Genomic DNA, 21,661 nt, shown 5'->3' on the forward strand with positions numbered 1-21,661 from the left:
ATATATTTCATAACAAAGCATTCAGTTTAGTCAAACTGCAAAACATGATTTAGAAGAACAAACATAAAACAAAACAAAAATATATTTATCACCGGAAATATGATATTTAATTTGTTCCCGCGTGATTTTCCTTCGATCTTCTCGCGAGTTTACACAAAATGACTTAAATCCTATTTCGACCTGTGCAAAAATTATCTTGATGTAGGTGTAGGTCTTATAACTGTATCACCCATAGCTTTGATTAATCCAATTCTTATTCCAAAATGAAAATACAGTTGGTAGGGTAGATTGTCATGATAAAAGTACCTAAAGGCATGCTCTGAAAGGCAGTAAGAAAAACCAGTTGTAAATAATTTTAACAGGTTGGGAACAAACCCACAGGCACTTGTTTCTATCCATAGGAAGGTAGACTATCCATATTTTGTTTGCACTGGATTTAAAGCAAATTAGGGCAGAATGGCATTATCTAGTTATATTGGCTATAATCTCTAGCATTATATGCATCAAAATATATCGGTCCTACTAAAAAGCGCCCGGAGAAAAGAAAAAGCCCTCGGAGAAGGAAAATTAGCGCCCGGAGAAGAAAATTAGCGCCCGGGTGAAGAAAATAATAATATTTAATAACAATATTTGTTTTCCTTAAAAAATAACTAATCATTGCTTGTTTTGTCCTTAATATAAATGGGGATATGTACGATGCTACATCTAAAGTGTTGATGTACTTTTACATTTTAGATTTCAAAATTGTATATAAGTACAAAATGTAAGTAAATAAATATAAATAAGAGTATATAGAAGAATCATGAAAGACATTGCTTTTTTGCTGATTTATTATGTGTACCTCTTTTAATTTTGATTAAATTAATATTTATCTGTGAAATTTGAGTTGTCTTATACATTTTTCATTTTGATATCGTTTTTGAAAAACATGTCTGTTGATGTCTTACATGTTATAAATCTTCCGCATTAACTGTGATCCATTATTATCAGTCGGTTTTCTAAATAGTATTCATATATTATTGTTAAAATTGAAATATTCATACTTGTTTTTGTGCTTTATTACAAATGTCTATTATCTGAATTTGCAAATTACTTGTCTAAAAAAAAAAATCAATGTCCATAACTTAAGAAAGTTGTCTCATGTCATTAAAATATCTATATATTTTCCCTGGGCGCTTTTCTCTGGGCGCTATATTTTCTTCTCCGGGTGCTTTTTCTTTTCCCCGGGCGCTTTTTCTTCGACCGGGCACTCCCGGGCGCATTTTAGTAGGACCCAAATATATGCACTTTACTAAAAATTGGGATAACCAGTTTTCTGCTAAAGTGACAAAACTGCAATCTAGTGTAAACCTATCTGAACACCTGATCAACATTTGATCAACAACAAAAGGAATAGTTGACCTTTAAATTTCATGTTAAATCTAACAATAGAAATTCTGTTCAGTGAGGCATAAGTGAGTAGTTTGTACCTGATCATCACAGCTTTCAATCATGGTGAACAATAGATTTTATATTTAGTCAGATAAGCATCAAACTGGGCATGTGCATATTAAATTAAGTACATTAATTGGTGCATCAACTGTTCCAGGTTACTGCCATAATAAGTAGAGAATGCCATTCTGCATGTTCTGCCCTATTTTGATTTAAATCCAGTCTAAACAAAAAAATACCCCTCTATAGAGGGATAATTTTACCCCTCTATAGAAGGATTATCCCTCTATATAGGTATAATCACCATATAGAGGGTTTGTTCCCAACCTGTTTAAGGTTCATAACAAATGGACCAATATGGCCGTATTTTCACCCCAAAAACTACTCTGTGTACAGACTTACCTGTGCTGTTTGGAAAGTTTTAATGCCTAGCATCCACTAGATATATAAAAGTTAAATGCATTTTGTGTTTAAGAAAGATAAAATCTTTCTAAGTTTTTGATGGGCATTTTTTTCCTTTCTGCAGAAGGTGTAAAAATAAACAAACACCTGAATTACTTTGATACTGTCCACTCACTGACTCAGTTAAACTCTTTAACTCACCTATAGATAACTCTTGTCCATGTCAATTAAGGACAATCAAAACTTGCAATACAAACCGGTTTTTTACCTGAGGGAGCATCTCATAGTTGTTCCACAACTTAGTTAATTTTCACAACTTTTGCATGAAGGAAAAAAAATGCCCATCAAAATCCAAAAGAGATTTTATCTTTCTGAAACACAAAATGCATGTAACTTTATTATATCTAGTGGATACCAGGCATTAAAACTTTTCCAACTTCACAGGTAAGTCTGTACTCAGAGTAATTTTTGGCATGTAAATACAGCCATATTTGTCCGTTTGTTATGATGAACCTTAATTGTATATTTTTGCGAACGTTGTAAATGTAATTTGTAAATTGCCTAGAGAAAACTTTCTGTATTGCCCGACACTGCGTAAAGTTATCGCGCAGAACCATTAACATTCAGCTTTGAATCCGATTCCTTACCTGGAAGAAGAATAATGACAGACAATGAACCATCATTTTAGTTATTAATTTGAAATTGCTGTTCTTCAGCTAACAGTTCTAGTTTGTAAAGAGACAATGATCAACAGGATAATCAATTTTTCATGAAACAAAGGCTTGAGATTTGACCAAAATTGTTAAGAAGGAAGGAAAATGCCCCAAATAAGCATGAACATGCGCAAGTCTCACGTTAATCATGCTAATTGGGGGTGGGTCTTTTCAAAGTCAAACACCACTTCACACTGTTGAACACCAACCACTACATTGTACTAAAAACACTGATATTATGCAATAAAATCATAAAATCATGATTAATCGCAATCCCCGATAAGCAGATGTGCTATTATGCCTATATATATATACAGATTGAATTAAAAAAGCTTGACACACGTCGGTGAATGAATTAAAAAAGCTTGACATGCATCAGTGATAAACAGATTAATCATATTAAACAAAGTCAACATCAAAAACTCTTTAGAAAAATAAATATTCTATGTAACTTTTTACATGTAAACATAAAATTACCAAATTAAGGAAAAACAATAATTAACAGTAACGAAATGTGCTATATAAAGATGAATTAATAAAGCTTGACACATGCAGTGATAAATAGATTAAACAGATTAATCAGAATAAACAACTTGTACGATTCGCTCGTGTATGTAACAGTGTTTTAGATTTTAACGAGAGAAATTTATGTATTACTGAAAAATTATTACACCAGGGTTTTCGATATCACAAACTGGTCAAAACATTTACTAAATTTTATCATCGGTATAAGGACATCATTGTTAAATATAGTTCAACATGCAGACTTCTTATACGTTCAGGTATTTCACATCCAATTTTTTATGGAAATATTTTTTATAAAGCACAAAGGTGTCAGTATTCACCTCAAAAACTAACAAAACCTTTGAATAGACTTATTAAGAAGGGATATAGTTACGATACTGTTGTCAGGTCATTAAAGATTGCATATTTGGGCGTTAATATTGATTCACTTATAGGGTCTTTGCATCGGAACTAAACAAATTTATTCAAAAACCAGTTGTTGACATGACACGGGTTATGTTCTTCTCATATATGTTATGATGGTATGTTACTAAACCCCTAACAGGAAGGATTGTGCCTGATGTTCATATGATGAAATCATAATCTTTCAGTCAGTTTAATTGAAGTCTGGAGCTGGCATGTCAGTTAACTGCTAGTAGTCTGTTGTTATTTATGTATTATTGTCATTTTGTTTATTTTCTTTGGTTACATCTTCTGACATCAGACTCGGACTTCTCTTGAACTGAATTTTAATGTGCGTATTGTTGTGCGTTTACTTTTCTACATTGGCTAGAGGTATAGGGGGAGGGTTGAGATCTCACAAACATGTTTAACCCCGCCGCATTTTTGCGCCTGTCCCAAGTCAGGAGCCTCTGGCCTTTGTTAGTCTTGTATTATTTTAATTTTAGTTTCTTGTGTACAATTTGGAAATTAGTATGGCACTCATTATCACTGAACTAGTATATATTTGTTTAGGGGCCAGTTGAAGGACGCCTCTGGGTGTGGGAATTTCTCGCTACATTGAAGACCTGTTGGTGACCTTCTGCTGTTGTTTTTTTTCTATGGTCGGGTTGTTGTCTCTTTGGCACATTCCCCATTTCCATTCTCAATTTTAAGTTCGACTTCTAATGTACTTTATAATATTAGTCTTCAAAAATTAAGAAGAATTGTGCAAATACACTATAGATATTTTTAGATTAAAACATAAAATTAAGGAGAATAAGAGTAGGTTGACCCTACATGTATTTCTACTCTCAAACAGGTCAAACAACAGAACGTGGAACTGCTGGATGTTTCCCATCTTCGCTAGCCAAGGGTTACGATCCACTCCCGCTCTCTTCACCCTTGGCAGATTGAGCCAACATTTGTGATATCAGTGTTGCGCCATCTATCGGAAGATTAAAGTCACGCCCATTCCGAATACATTATTCTTGACCAATGGTAGCACTTTAACTCTTCAATTTGGAGGTAAAAACACGGTAGCGTCTAGATTCTACCCACTTGGTAAAGCCGGAAATGAAAATATACGTCAACATTCATGCATTTGTGCATGAAACATACACGGGAACTTCTATTAGTTGATTAAAAACATTCAAGTTGTCACTAAATATAGTCGTATGTTTAGTGATGTAAAGACTTGTTGCACAATAAACATGTGGCAATTGTTTACAAACACTTTCTACATTTACACGTGATCATGTTATAGACTCTTTTTGATTGGATGCAGTGAGTTTCTACTGCAACCAATAAAAATCCTTACCTTGTGTCTCCGAAATATTATCTCAATCCGCCAAGGGTGAAGAGAGCGGGAGTGGATCGTAACCCTTGGCTAGCGAAGATGGATGTTTCCAAGAAATCAATGTCTTGTAATGTTCAATTCTAAACAAGAATATGCTGAGAAAAATCCATTGAGTGTTAGAAAAATACACAATATATCACATGTATGGTCTGCATTCTTAATATTATCATATTTATCAAAGTGTCTGAAGTTTTAGGTGTATACCATACCTTAAATCAATTTTATTTTATTTTGACAGGATAAAAGAATATGAGTGAAAAGAAACCGTCAACTATGGATGCTGTAAACAAAAGATTAGATGAAGTTTTGGTAGAGTTTTTCGAATGCGTTGGACAACTTTACCAAGAACAAGCAGATCTAGAAAATATAATGAAAAGTGGATTCTTGATGATGTCAAGGGCTAGATACAATATGGGGGCCAAGTCTGTTGGTGTTTCACAATACGATGAAAATAATATGAAAGCTTCCAAACTGGTTTTGGTTACAGATAAAGATGATGATGACTCACACAGTGTCGACAAGATGTTTGAATTAGTAAACACAAACAGTTGTCTGGATAAGAGTTTAATAGATCCAGTTTCTGAAGGTTTGAGACAGCGTAAAAGTGGAGGAAAAGATAATGTGGAAACTATTGGGTCAGAAAATGTAGAACAATCAACTCAGAACAATTCAAATAATACTAAAAATTACAAAGACCCAATTAAATGGTTTGGTGTTTTAGTACCACAAAGTTTACGTCAAAGCCAGGCTTATTTTAAACAAGCAACAGACAGTGTAATAAAAGTGTCAAATCTAAAATCCAAAGTGATACATCTCAAAGAACAATACAAAACTCTAAAGAAAGAAAAACAATTAGTAACAACACAATGAAGTTGTGAAATAGACAAGATTATACTGTACCTGATTATTAGAATTGGGACAAAATAGAGAAACAATCTAATGAATAAAAGCTGGGAAAATATATCAAAATTATTTTATAGTTAATAGATTCTGAAAATTGGAATTGAGACAATATTGAGAAATTGATAAATAAAAGCTGGGAAAATATATCAATATAGTTTAGTTCCTAAATATTAGAATTTGGACCCTAAAAAAAAGAAATAATTTGATGAATTAAAAGTGGGAATATATATTTAAATACATGATATAGTTTAGAGAAAAGGGAGTAGTCTATGGATTAGATTTATGTATTCTAGAATTTGAATTTTTAACTCATCATTTGCTCATTATATTATTAACATGACATGTTTCAGTATCCTATATGCATTCTATGTGTAAGGCATGTAATATATTTCTAATTAAGTCACATGCAAGAACTTTACATTCCAGGTGGTCTGTTCAATGTGACAATTTAATAAATATATTATTGTTGATTATAGTAATTTAAATAAAGGTGCAATTTTATTTTGATAATTGATAGACATGTACATGTATACAATCATGACAATTGTTGATGATCAAAATAATTGAAATTAAATGTTTTTTAAACTTTGTGCTTTAATTTAAATCCTATTAAATTGACCCACATGTAGTCTTGATCAAAGGTACTGTAAATTCAGAAATTATTGCCAGGTTAACCCTTTTTGTCAATATAAATAATGCAACTGGGTGGAAATCACAATAATATGAATTTGCATTCTCATACATATTACATCTGTATGCAGGTTTTTATGAAATTTCAAACATTAACCTCTCATTTTTATTCATTCTTAACATTTCAATAATGAATGCTCCCAATAATTTCTGAAATTACAGTATCATTTTACACATGGTAGCCAAGTTGAAAATTTTCATCACATTCTTCTCAGCAACTATTGGGATTTCTGAAACTTGGTTTCAGGGTTTTATTAATCAGCTATAACGTGTGATGGGTTTTCAGATTCATCACTCACAAACTTTATGTTTAACGAACACTTGTATTATTTTACACATGATAGCCAAGTTGAAAATTTTCGTAGCATCTTTCTCAGGAACTACAATACAAGGATTTCTGAAATTTTGTTTCAGGGTTTATATAAGTCAGCTATACCATGTTAACTTATGTGTTTTCAGATTCATCCCTCAACAACTTCCTGTTTACCTAAATAATTGGGCGGGGGTATCATCAGTGAGCAGTAGCTCACACTTTCACTTGTTTCCGGTGGAGGACATGACTCGAAAGTGGTCCTTTCCCCAGCAGTTGTAATTAAGAGAAATTGGTTGGAAATTTGTCATCTATAATCAAAGATTGCATCTGGTGGCTATGCTTTTCACCTGATTGTAATGAATTTTATATAGGACCTTCAATATTTTATAAATTTCCACTTGAGTTAAAATTTAATGCATGGTTTAAGAGATGATTAATACACAAAGAGACAGTTACTCGCATGGCTTAATACATAAATAATGGGATAGAGTTTTCACATGCAAGTCCTGAATCAATTGGTAAAATTCACTGATACAGCAAACAACCTGACAACATAAGAACACACATGCTGAAGTGTCTCACCTTTTTAGCTCACCTGGTCCGAAGGGCCAAGTGAGCTTTTCTCATCACTTTGCGTCCGGCGGCGTCGGCGTTCGTCGTCATCGTCCGTCGTCTTTAACAAAAATCTTCTCCTCTGAAACTACTGGGCCATATTAAACCAAACATGGCCACAATCATCATTGGGGTTTCTAGTTTAAAAAATATGTCCGATGACCCGGTCAACCAACCAAGATGGCTGCATTAGCTAAAAATAGAAAATATGGGTAAAATGCAGTTTTTGGCTTAAAACTCAAAAACAAAAGCATTTAGAGCAAATCTGACATGGGGTAAAATTGTTTATCAGGTCAAGATCTATCTGCCCTGAAATTTTCAGATGAATCAGACAACCCGTTCTTGGGTTGCTGTCCCTGAATTGGTATTTTAAGGAAAATTTGCTGTTTTTGGTTTATTATCTTGAATATTATTATAGATAGAGATAAACTGTAAACAGCAATAATGTTCAGCAAAGTAATATTCACAAATAAGTCAACATGACCGAAATGGTCAGTTGACTCCTTTAGGAGTTATTACCCTTTATAGTCGATTTTGAACCATTTTTCGTAAATCTTAGTAATCTATTACAAAAATCTTCTCTAAAACTACTGGGCCAAAATAATCCAAACTTGGCCACAATCATCTTTGGTGTATCTAGTTTAAAAAATGTGTGGCGTGATCCGGCCAACCAACCAAGATGGCTGCCATGGCTAAAAATAGAACATAGGGGTGAAATGTAGATTTTGGCTTATATCTCTGAAACCAAAGCATTTAGAGCAAATCTGATATGGGGTAAGATTGGTCATCAAGTGAAAATCTATCTGTCCTGAAACTTTCAAATGAATAGAACAACTGGTTGTTGGGTTGCTGCCCCGAAATAAGTTATTTGAAGGAAATTTTGCAGATTTTGGTTATCTTGAATATTATTATAGAAAGAGATAAACTGTAAACAGCAATAATGTTCAGCAAAGTAAGATCTACAAATAAGTCAACATGACCAAAATTATCAGTTGACCCCTTAAGGAGTTATTGCCCTTTATAGTCAATTTTGACCAATTTTTCGTAAATTTGTGTAATCTTTTACAAAAATTTTCTCCTCTGAAACTACTGGGCCAAATTTAACCAAACTTGGCCACAATCATTATTGGGGTATCTAGTTAAAAAAAATGTGTGGTGTGATCCGGCCAACAAACCAAGATGGCCGCCATGGCTAAAAATAGAACATAGGGGTGAACTGTAGATTTTGGCTTATATCTCTGAAACCAAAGCATGTAGAGCAAATCTGACATGGGGTTAAATTGTTTATCAGGTCAAGATCTATCTGCCCTGAAATTTTCAGACAAATCAGACAACCTGTTGTTGGGTTGCTGCCCCCGAATTAGTAATTTTAAGGAAATTTTGAAGATTTTGGTTATTATCTTGAATATTATTATAGATAGAGATAACTGTAAACAGCAATAATGTTCAGCAAAATAAGATCTACAAATAGGTCTACATGACTAAAATTGAATATTGCCCTTTATAGTCAATTGTTAACAATTTTCATAAATTTTTGTTAATTTTTGTAAATTTTTAGGAAATATTTTCCACTGCAATTACTGGGCCAAGTTCATTATAGATAGAGATAATTGTAGCAACAAGAATGTTCAGTAAAGAAAGATCTACAAACAAATTACCATCACCAAAACACCATTTTGTCATGAATTTATCTGTATCCATTGTTAATATGCATATAGACCAAAGTGAGCGACACAGGCTCTTGAGAGCCTCTAGTTTGTTATTATCTTGAATATTATTATAGATAGAGATAAACTGTAAACAGCAATAATGTACAGCAAAGTAAGACCTAAAAATAAGTCAACATGATCAAAATGGTCAATTGACCCAGGCCCCCTTAAGGAGTTTTTGTCCTTTATAGTGAATTTTTAACAATTTTCATAAAATTTGTAAATTTTTACTAACATTTTCTACAGAAACTACTAGGCCAAATTCATTATAGATAGAGATAATTGTAAGCAGCAAGAATGTTCAGTAAAATAAGATGTACAAACACATCACCATCACCAAAACACAATTTTGTCATGAATCCATCTGCGTCCTTTGTTTAATATTCTCATAGACCAAGGTGACCGACACAGGCTCTTTAGAGCCTCTAGTTTTACTAACCATTGATATTATGTTGATAGTCCTAAATAATGAGCTTTGCTACCACTATCACACAAAAAATGGTCAAGGTTAGATAAACCAAACAAGAAATACATGTGTACAACTTAAAATCATTCAAGAAACAGACTTAATCGAGAAAACTAAACATTGACCAATGAACCATGCCAGGTAGACATGTACACCTTACAATCAATCTATGCATTAAATATAGTTGACCTATTGTTTATAGTTAAGAAACAAACTTAAACAAGAAAACCTGACAAATGAACCACCAAAATGAGGAGGTCACGGTCAGATGATACCTGCTAGGCAGACATATACAGCTTGCAATCCTTTCATACAACAAATTCAGATGACCTTTTGCTTATAGTTTAAGAAAATCAGACTAAAACACAAAACTTTAACACTGAGCAATGAATCATGAAATTATATGTAGGTCAAGGTCAAATAAAACCTGTGAGACTGAAAGACATCAGGATATCATGAAATATTTCCATACACTAAATATAGTTGACCTATTGCATATATATATAGTATTAGAAAAAAAGACCAAAACTCAAAAACTTAACCATAAACACTGAACCATGAAAATGTGGTCAAGGTGACACCTGTTAGTTGGACATTAGTCCTGGCCGTTATTGAAATTCTTGACAATACCGTCCGGTATGGGCTAATTTTACTATTTGAAATGAACGATCTCGAGCATGCACAGTTACGTATTGTTGTGCCTCTTAGCCGCTTCGAAGATATATTTAATATATAGTTAATATTTGTATATTCCAGAGGCATACTGAATGTTTTACGTAGTAGGACCAACCTAGTTGGACATGTACTCAATAACAGTACACCTTACAACCCTTCCAGACACTAAATGTACTAGACCTTTGCTTATAGTATCTGAGATATGGACTTTAGCACCAAAACTTAACCTTGTTCATTGATCCATGAAATGAGGTTGAGGTCAAGTAACAACTGTCTGACGGGCATGAGGACCTTGCAAGGTATGCACATACCAAATATAGTTATCCTATTACTCATAATGAGAGAAAAATTAAAATAATAAAAAAATCTTAACTTTTTTTTCAAGTAGTCGCTGAACCATAAAAATAAGGTCCAGTGTAATGAACACATGACAGACAGAATCTTGGTACCATAAGGCATCAATAAACAAAGTATGAAGCATCCAGGTTTCCACCTTCTGAAATATAAACCTTATAAGAAGTTAGTGTAAAAGCCCCTGCCGACGCTGACAGATTACTACCCTTATATCCAGCTTTCAGGCTCGACAAATATTCAATAAACATCTACATGATCTATAGGTCAACCCGCAGATTGTATACAATATCAAACTATATGGTGGGATTAAAAGGATTTTGATGAGCTAAAAAACCTTCCCATTTTCATTCATAACTGAAGGTTACTTTCATCAAGCTCATCCTTAAAACTTAATAATTTTAAATTGAAGTCCTGTAGTTAAAAAGCTAGCTAACAAGTTCACAGTCCACAGATACATGATTCTGACATGTAGATAATAAGTCTTTTCTCTTTCTCCTAAATGTTACTTGCTTAGTGAAGAAGCAGCAAATACCAGTTTTCAAGTCTTTGGTTTGACAAAAAATGTTTGAGGAGCAAACACACGTTCTACAGCACTTGAGGCACACATGCTACCATGAGACCATAAAGGTGCATACTCTAGCCTCTTTGGGAATTATGACTAATGAAATAGAAATCTATATTGAAAAAAAACATGAAGGCGTGAATGGTGTGAAATTAATAATGTCAAAACTACAATGACAAATCATTTAATGACTCAAAGATTTTATACTGTAAAGACACAGTATCAAAACAATATCAAAATTACACTGAATGACTCATACATTTCATACTTCAATATACAAAATGACATACAAAAAAATTGGCTCCGTACTTCATCTCAATTTGTAAGCAATGGGATGCTTTGTACATTGTCTAAAAAGGTTCTTACACATACAAACATACAACTTAGGAGATGACATTACACAAAATTGATTGTATCATATTGAGTTATATTAGCTGGTAATGAATCAATTGAGTCTGTTTAGATACTGTGGATTCATTAATATTCGGTGGATACCAATTTTTCATGGATTTCGTTGGTACAGGGGAACCACAAATTGATCGAATTACAAATTTCCTAAAGGAATATATGCAGACTTGAGGTAGCACAATACAAAGATTTGTTTACTCCCAATCTCCAACCTTTAAAATGCTGTTACTTTCTTATAACTGCATATAAATTAATAAAAGAGGTATATATAGATAAATAAAAGATTAATCTTTTAAATGAATGCAATATTTTTGTTATGCAATCATTATGGAATCAATTATTATGCAATTAATGGCAAAATCTTGGTCAGTTCACTTGAATGAATATAGCTCTGACATCTCTACAACTACACAAGAAATTTTAACGTTGTCTTAATCAACACAGCAGGAGCTAAAATTATCGCTTTCGTATTCCATTCTCTCATTAATCTGTAATTAGTGTAAACATCCTTACCACATAAAAGTATAGATTGTTTGATTAGGTGTAAAATTTGATCTAAACATTCTATCCAAAATCTGAGACACCCTTTTGTAGTGTATGACCCTAGGAACAACATGTAATAAAATCAACCCTCTCGGGGTATTCATGAAGAAGCTAATTTCAATTGAAAGTGGAAATTTCTTGTAAAATTTTGTAGACACAGTTAAAATTATAATTGATTACATAGTTGTATAATACTAACATTGTATTAATTTGAAAGAGTAATCTGTTAGCTATCCATAAATACCACCTTTATAAATTTTCAAGCATTATTAAGAAAGTTACAGCATTTTAAAACTGGGAAATTGTGCTACCTTAAACAAAACCACGAAATTAATTATCTTAGAAAATGCAAGTGTTCCTCAATCAACAAAAAATGATACCCACAAAATAAATGAATCCACAGTATGTAACCATCAAATGAAAACTTGATGCCAAATAATTTTCAAGTACAAACTTGTTATCTCAGTTTTTATACAATTAAAAGAGAACTATATATTTTAAAATCATTTACACTTCTTCTTTCTCACCATCATTTGTGGAATTGGTGTCATGATATTTGTGGACACTACAAACAGTTACATTAGAATAACCATATACACATATCTTATATCTAACATCAAAATTATTTATACACATCAAAATATGACAATGAAAAATAGAATAGTACAATGTATTTGTTTAGATTTTCTCTTTAAAGCTGTTTACCTAATGCTAGCAAATTAAAGGTTTGGTTTGGTTTTCTTTGCTTACTTTGTTTTTATTAATGTTTGCTCAAGCAGTGTAATTCAGATTGACATCTGAAAATAATATAAAAAGACAGAGCTTAACTTGTATACATTATATTTATATTTGATTGAACATTATCAAATAATCAAATTTACCGATTTACAGGTTTAACTCTGCCTACTATTACTGTTTGCAGATGTCAATCTTAATTACAATGCTTGAGCAAACTTTAATACATACAAATTAAAGTAAGAAAACCAAACCTATAACTTCCTACATTAGGATAACAGATGTAATAATTAATTGCAGCTGGAATGGACATGAAGATTATATATTTAGAAAGCATTCAATATACACACACAATCTATATGCACACACCACAAACATCTAAACAACTTACAGAAAAAATCATAGCATAGCACAATTAATTCCAAAGAACAATAAGTATTATTTTCTTGGGTTATAAATGCCCTCATCATAAGAACACAGTAGCACAAGGTAAAATGAAATAATGGCGTAAATATTTCCCAACACATAATTTCATGTATCTATTCTACTTCCTGCATTAGTCTAAAATGAGTTATTTTTGTTATATAGACTACGCTTGGGTTGTTTTTAATGAATGAATTACAATGGTTGAACTGAGGTCATTGGTGTAAATAACATCATTGAACAATAAGCTCTTACTGTGATGTAATAAAATCAGCATTGTGACAAGGGGAAATGCTGAAATTTGAAAGAAATTTATTGTTGATGAACGTAGAATTTCAATATTGAATTTAAAAACTTTGAAACAAATAAACAATGTGTTCATTTATAGACCAAAATGTAGGTATAACGTTTCAAAATGATTTTGATAAATTTAGGGGGAAATGTGTGTATAAGTACTATTTTATTTTGGTTTTTAAATAATAAGTACCAAGACTTTTTAGAAAGATAGAATTACCAGCTGGCACATGACATGCAATCATATTGATTTCTGTTTAAATATTCTTCAATAAAAAACATCACTAACATAAACATGAAACATTAATGAAGAGATCTGTTCACTGTACTATAAGTTATATATACAAATATTTTTATTTCCAGGCTTTGTTCAAAGCTTTTCTAGCTGCTAGTTTCTGAGTAATAAGTGTAACTAAAATCATAGCCAGCATCACTAATGAAATCAAATAAAAGTCAAAATCCTCTTTCAGTACATCAAACATCTTCGAGGGTTGTACTCTTGTAAAAAATAAATCTGAAAAATAAAAAATATAAAAGAGGGACGAAAGATACCAAAGGGACAGTAAATTATATATTATATAGACAGCAAATAAGACAAGCCATTTATTTGAAAATAATTTTTTAATGACTGAAAGTGATTCTATTTTTTATTTTTTTTAAAGAACGGCAATTCTTAATTACAAACATATCATGACTCTATACAATTACATAATGAATTTGTTAGAAAATGCACTGTTTGATTTTGATTGGTTAAACAATTTGGAAAATTATACTGTTTAAGGTGGATTTTGATAGTTTCTGTTTAATTTAATCCTAACTATTTTAAGACTGACAAATAAAAGCTGGGTATGCTGCATACTAATATCCAAGTCTGTTAAAAACATTCTTCTATGAACATACAGTTAGATATGGGAATCACCTTAACAATAGCTAATACTCAAATTAAAGTTAGATTCCTAGATACCACCGTATATGAATGAAGGCCATATAAGATATACTTGGTTTATTTTGACTTACCTAACCCATATGCTAATACTAGAGAGGTAGACTCCAGGCCAGCTGGTGATGTATGTATGCCTACTATATTATATATACTCTGGTTATAGTTAATTATAGCTTCTGTTGATACAGGTAGTTCTGGTATATAGGGTATAATTCCTTCCTCCCTGAAAATAAAATACATACAACGTTTGAATATGCATTATAAACTTTGACGTTCTTGTTTTATGGATTTAAGAGAGTTTACATGAAAAATGACGGATGGATGGATGGACTGATGAATAGACAAACAGAGGTAAAACAGTATACCCCCCCTTTTTTCAAAGCAGGGGTATAATTATTTTAAAACATTTATACTTAAGAAACTTGCGGCGAAGTCAATTTCAATCCATTTTATTATTTTTCATATATAACACATCAAATAAGATAATAATTGCTATTAAAATCCGCAGGTATGACAAAAAAGGTCTAGACAAGTCTCTTTTTTATGGAAATAGGAGTAGGTCAGGTAAGGGGCCGATTTTGGCCGCAAATTTCAAGTTCATCTAACGAAAGATTTTAGACACTTTTTAAACACTTAAAAGTGTTTATTTCAATTCATTCGATTAGTTTATGTGAAAATTTTTAACTGATTTAGTCATTAAAAATGCTCCGATTCAAGCTTAAATATGAAAAATCTATCAAATATGCAAAAAAAATGTCACTTTTCAGATGTTTTTTTGTCAAAAATGAAAGTGGCCACATCCGTGTTCATCCTCAACCTTTATATATATTCTGTATTATCATCAAATACAACTTATATTTCAATATTATGAATGAACACGAATGGGGCCACTTTAATTTAAGACGGAAACCGTCTAAAATTTAACTAAAATGCTAAAATTGTGAAGATTTCAGTAATTTAGCATGACTTAATGATGCTTGTACTCAATATATGTGTATTGTATGGTCAAACACAGCCCATATTTATGTAGCAGAAGCATTCTACTTTTCAATAGATAGCTTAAAGATTACATTTTCACAATTTTGTAAAACTGTTATAATTTGGGGCCAAAAAGGGGTCTTACTGAACCTACTCCTTTAAGTTTTCATTTGTTCATTTGTAATCAACACATTGTATATAGACTTACATTGTTTCCTGTGTTGGTATGACTGGTCGTCTGGGATCTATAAATAGACTTACATTGTTTCCTGTGTTGGTATGACTGGTCGTCTGGGATCTATAAATAGACTTACATTGTTTCCTGTGTTGGTATGACTGATCGTCTTGGATTTATAAATAGACTTACATTGTTTCCTGTGTTGGTATGACTGGTCGTCTGGGATCTATAAATAGACTTACATTGTTTCCTGTGTAGGTATGACTGGTCTCCTTGGATCAATAAATAGACTTACATTGTTTCCTGTGTTGGTATGACTGGTCGTCTGGGATCTATAAATAGACTTACATTGTTTCCTGTGTTGGTATGACTGGTCGTCTAGGATCTATAAATAGACTTACATTGTTTCCTGTGTTGGTATGACTGGTCGTCTGGGATCTATAAATAGACTTACATTGTTTCCTGTGTTGGTATGACTGGTCGTCTAGGATCTATAAATAGACTTACATTGTTTCCTGTGTTGGTATGACTGGTTGTCTAAGATCTATAAATAGACTTACATTGTTTCCTGTGTTGGTATGACTGGTCGTCTGGGATCTATAAATAGACTTACATTGTTTCCTGTGTTGGTATGACTGGTTGTCTAAGATCTATAAATAGACTTACATTGTTTCCTGTGTTGGTATGACTGGTCGTCTGGGATCTATAAATAGACTTACATTGTTTCCTGTGTTGGTATGACTGGTCATCTGGGATCTATAAATAGACTTACATTGTTTCCTGTGTTGGTATGACTGGTCGTCTGGGATCTATAAATGCTTTTGGTAAAGACAGTAGACCTCCATGGACCAATGCAACTGAAAAATGAAATTAATTTTAATGCGGGTGACCAATATTTTTGTTATACGTTATACAATCCTTCCTATTTCTTGCCCAATAACAATGAAACTTTCATTGTTAAATGCTTGATTAGCTTGGTATACCATTATTTTCACATTTTTTCCTTTGAATTCCAAACAAGAGGTCACAATTAAATTCAAAGCAAAAAATGAACTTACAGCAATAAATCTGAAAATTTGAAAAAAATCTTCAAAAAATATTACACAGACAGTGATTTCAATAGTGTACCAAAAGAAATTTTAATGCATATTGAAACAAGAGTGCACACGCTGAAATGTCTCGCCTTCTATACTAATCATTGATATTATGTTGATAGTCCTAAGTATTAAGCTTTATTACAACTGTCTCATAAACTTAAAATTAACCAAGATAACTAAACAAAGACCAATGAACCATGAAAATGAGGTCAAGGTCAGATTAACCATGCCAGGCAGACATGTACAGCTAACAATGCTTCTATACAACATATAAGTTGACCTATTACTTATATTTTAAGAAAAATAGACCAAAACACAAAAACTTAACACTGTGCAATGAACCGTGAAAATGAGGTCATGGTCAAAAGAAACCTGCGCTACTGACATAAAGATCATAAAATATTTCCATACACCAAATATAGTTGACCAATGGCATAAAAAGACCAAAACTCAAAAACTTAACTTTGACCACTGAACCATGAAAATGAGGTCAAGGTCACATGACATCTGCCCGCTAGACATGTACACCTTACAATCATTCCATACAACAAATATAGTAGACCTATTGCATATAGTATGAAAAAAACAGACCAAAACACAACCAGGTGCTCCGCAGGGCGCAGCTTTATACGACCGCAGAGGTCGAACCCTGAACAGTTGGGGCAAGTATGGACAAAACATTCAAGCGTGATACAGCTCTGAATTTGGATTGTGATCAAATTTTTGACATTACATGTTTTTTTTTTACACAAAACAAATGTCAAGATTTTACAAATCAATTAAAGATTTCTTCTTCAAACTTTTTAAATCTAAAATTAAATAGTTGACACAGCATAGGTTTCTGACACAGAATGAATGTGGTCTAATGAACTTAAAAGTTTTTGTTTGCCTTTGAGCAATTCACTATGCTGTTGAATATTAATCCTCTCAAAAAATGTTTGAAGAAATTTTCTTTTTATTTATGAAATCTGAAATGAGAAAAATTTAAACCCCCCCCCCCCCCCCTTTTTTTCACATCCCCGTTTCCCTTTTTCCAAAACTGATATCAAATCAAATTTCTAATGGAGTTTGCAACAATAACTACTCTTTTAAATACATCATAAAATATTAAAATGTAAAATAAAGTGCTTGTTATCACTGAATGGTAAAGATTGGTTGGTAGTAAAAGTGAATATACATTGTTTATTGTATAAAACAATAAAAAAAACTTCATCAGCAACATTTTATATTGGCAAATTTCCAATGAAGTTATTTACATAAAGTTATTGGCAAATAAAAATAGAAAATGACATCATAGTCATGTCTGGCAAATGTCCAACATACATTATCTAAAAACATTTTAGATAAAATAAGGAAAAAAAGCTTCATCAGCAACATTTTATATTGGCAAATTTCCAATGAAGTTATTTACATAAAGTTATTGGCAAATAAAAATAGAAAATGACATCATAGTCATGTCTGGCAAATTTCCAACATATATTATCAACTACTATTCTATACAAAGAAAGATAACTCCAATTGAAAATTAATTGATATTGCACAATATTGTGCAATTAGATATTTCTTGCTATTGTGCAATACTGTGAAATTGAAAATTTCTTGCTATTGCACAATACTTGATATGGAATCCTGATTTGGACCAACTTGAAAACTGGGCCAATAATCAAAAATCAAAGTACATATTTAGATAAAGCATATCAAATAAGCCCAAGAATTTAATTTTTGTTAAAATCAAACTTAGTTTAATTTTGGACCCTTTGGACCTTAATGTAGACCAATTTGAAAACTGGACCAAAAATTAAGAATCTACATACACAGTTAGATTTGGCATATCAAAGAACCCATTTATTCAATTTTTGATGAAATCAAACAAAGTTTAATTTTGGACCCCCATTTGGACCAACTTGAAAACTAGGCCAATAATTAAAAATCTAAGTACATTTTTAAATTCAGCATATCAAAGAACCCCAAGGATTCAATTTTTGTTAAAATCAAACTAAGTTTAATTTTGGACCCTTTGGACCTTAATGTAGACCAATCAAAAATTAAGAATCTACATACATAGTTAGATTCGGCATATCAAAGAACCCCAATTATTCAATTTTTGATGAAATCACACAAAGTTCAATTTTGGACCCTTTGGGCCCCTTATTCCTAAACTGTTAGGACCAAAACTCCCAAAATCAAACCCAACCTTCCTTTTATGGTCATAAACCTTGTGTTTAAATTTCATAGATTTCTATTTACTTATACTAAAGTTATGGTGCGAAAACCAAAAATAATGCTTATTTGGGCCCCTTTTTGGCCCCTAATTCATACACTGTTGTGACCTCAACTCCAAAAATCAATCCCAACCTTCCTTTTGTGGTCATAAACCTTGTGTTAAAATTTCATTGATTTCTATTTACTTATACTAAAGTTATTGTGCGAAAACCAAAAATAATGCTTATTTGGGCCCTTTTTTGGCCCTTAATTCCTAAACTGTTGGAACCAAAACTCCCAAAATCAATCCCAACCTTCCTTTTGTGGTCATAAACCTTGTGTCAAAATTTCATAGATTTCTATTCACTTAAACTAAAGTTATAGTGCGAAAACCAAGAAAATGCTTATTTGGGCCATTTTTGGCCCCTAATTCCTAAAATATTAGGACCAAAACTCCCAAAATCAATCCCAACCTTCCTTTTGTGGTCATAAACCTTGTGTTAAAATTTCATTGATTTCTATGCACTTTTACTAAAGTTAGAGTGCGAAAACTAAAAGTATTCGGACGACGACGACGACGACGACGCAGACGACGACGACGACGCCAACGTGATAGCAATATACGACCAAAAAATTAAAATTTTTGCGGTCGTATAAAAATTTAACTATAACCAATGAACCATGAAAATGAGGTCAAGGTCACATAACATCTGCCCGCTAGACATGTACACCTTACAATCATTCCATACAACAAATATAGTAGACCTATTGCATATAGTATGAAAAAAACAGACCAAAACACAAAAATTTAACTATAACCACTGAACCATGAAAATGAGGTCAAGGTCAGATGACACCTGCCAGTTGGACATGTACACCTTACAGTCCTTCCATACACCGAATATACTAGCCCTATTGCTTATAGTATCTGAGATATGGACTTGACCACCAAAACTTAACCTTGTTCACTGATCCATGAAATGAGGTCGAGGTCAAGTGAAAACAGTCTGACAGACATGAGGACCTTGCAAGGTACGCACATATCAAATATAGTTATCCTATTACTTATAATAAGAGAGAATTCAACATTACAAAAAATCTGAACTTTTTTTTCAAGTGGTCACTGAACCATGAAATTGAGGTCAAGGTCATTGGACATGTGACTGACGGAAACTTCGTAACATGAGGCATCTCTATACAAAGTATGAAGCATCCAGGTCTTCCACCTTCTAAAATATAAAGCTTTTAAGAAGTTAGCTAACGCCGCCGCCGCCGGATCACTATCCCTATGTCGAGCTTTCTGCAAAAAAAGTTGCAGGCTCGACAAAAACCTTAATTGCACTTTCCACATGCCAAATATATGTAATGTTATAAGAACCTGTAACCATAGAGGTACAATGTATGTCTTGTCAGTCTCCTTCTTCTACAATTATTGACAATGCAACTACCAGCAACAGCATACCAAAGTTACCCTTAATTTGCAGACAAAATTTAAAAAAAAAATTGTTGCCACAAGTTGACAGAAGAAGCCTTGTCATTTACTTACATAATACAGATTTACTAGTAATTCCTTTCTCTGTGATAGTTGTAGCCATTGTATATATAGGCATTGGTAGTATAAAGGACTGTCTGAGTACCAGTGGTTCATGTGGAGCAGTATGACTTGAGAAGGCTGTTGAATTACTCTGCTCCTTTCCTTCAAACAGTTCTAATACTGATACTTCTTTCCTCCTACTCTTCTGGTTGTAATAATCATACTAGAAAGTAATTAAGCAGATTCTTAGTATATTAATATCAAGGAATATGGGTATTTCATTTACTTGAATAGAGATGGACAAAACAAACTTAACCTATATTACCTCCTTGTAAATCTTCTTGTATAATGATCATGTTAAAAGCTTTATAGTCATCATTATATATCTACTTACCAAAGTAGCTGCACATTTAATTAGTTCATAAACGAACAAAAATTAAAGACGTTAAATTTAAAACAAATGTAATAAATTGCTTTGCCGAGCCCAGCTGGATACGACTGCAGAGATCCAACCCTGAACGGTTGGGGCAAAAATGGAATCAATTTTCACGCTTGATACCGGTTTAAATTTGGATAACTGTAGTCAAAGAACTTAGAATTGGTTATATGCTCAATTTTTTGCTTTTGTCTAATAGACTATGCTGTTGCGAAATTGCCCCCTCCTAAAAATAAAATAAAAAATAACCCCCTTTTTTTAAATTTTTTGCAATAAATAATTACTCCATCTAAATACATCTTTTAATTTAAAAGCCTTATAATAGAAAATTAAAACATCAGCATAAATTTAATAGTAACTTGTGGTATAATATCAGAGATATCCATACACTTAAACACAAGTTATTGTCTTGAAACTAGAACAATATACGACCAAAAAATTAAAATTTTTGCGGTCGTATAAAAATGCCTTTTTGGGCCTCTTTTTGGCCCATAATTCCTAAACTGTTAGGACCATAACCCCCAAAATCAATCCCAATCTTCCTAAAGTGATTATTAACCTTGTGTTTAAATTTTATTGATTTCTATAGACTTATACTTAAGTTATTATTCAGAAACCATCTGTCTTCGGACGCCGCTGACGACGACGACGTGATACCAATATAAGACCAAATTTTTTTGGTTTTTGCGGTCGTATAAAAATCACTTTAAATATTTGGAATTCATTCTTATACATGTACTTTATTATGTCTAAGTATT

General features: G+C 32.3%; 2 protein-coding genes across 4 annotated transcripts in view; one reads left to right on the forward strand and one right to left on the reverse strand.

The window, feature by feature from the left end:
- The first annotated feature begins 137 nt into the window (after window positions 1-137).
- Window positions 138-6,341, forward strand: LOC143057148 (vacuolar ATPase assembly protein VMA22-like). Of its 2 annotated transcripts, none has more exons than XM_076230388.1 (2): window positions 138-201; window positions 5,087-6,341. In XM_076230388.1, the coding sequence occupies exon 2, from the start codon at window positions 5,098-5,100 to the stop codon at window positions 5,716-5,718; it is 621 nt and encodes a 206-aa protein (XP_076086503.1). In that variant the 5' UTR covers window positions 138-201; window positions 5,087-5,097; the 3' UTR covers window positions 5,719-6,341. The 2 variants fall into 2 exon arrangements, with proteins under 2 accessions (XP_076086503.1, XP_076086504.1); XM_076230389.1 differs by lacking the exon at window positions 138-201 and adding an exon at window positions 205-329.
- A 4,959-nt stretch (window positions 6,342-11,300) lies between these two features.
- Window positions 11,301-21,661, reverse strand: part of LOC143057212 (ER membrane protein complex subunit 1-like) — a 33,745-nt gene continuing 23,384 nt past the window's right edge. For both annotated transcript variants that reach the window (XM_076230471.1, XM_076230470.1), the window contains exons 22-25: window positions 20,480-20,690; window positions 16,407-16,491; window positions 14,553-14,701; window positions 11,301-14,049 (exon numbers count right to left, since the gene is read on the reverse strand). In XM_076230471.1, the coding sequence (XP_076086586.1) occupies window positions 13,889-14,049; window positions 14,553-14,701; window positions 16,407-16,491; window positions 20,480-20,690 (606 nt within the window). In that variant the 3' untranslated portion in view covers window positions 11,301-13,888. The remainder of the gene's footprint in view (window positions 14,050-14,552; window positions 14,702-16,406; window positions 16,492-20,479; window positions 20,691-21,661) is intronic.

Source organism: Mytilus galloprovincialis, chromosome 13 (assembly GCF_965363235.1).
Source record: "Mytilus galloprovincialis chromosome 13, xbMytGall1.hap1.1, whole genome shotgun sequence".
NCBI lineage: Eukaryota > Metazoa > Mollusca > Bivalvia > Mytilida > Mytilidae > Mytilus > Mytilus galloprovincialis.

What these genes read in the sequence shown, in the direction of transcription:
- LOC143057148 (XM_076230388.1), top strand. Translation starts at nt 5,098, where the DNA reads ATGAGTGAAAAGAAACCGTCAACTATGGATGCTGTAAACAAAAGATTA.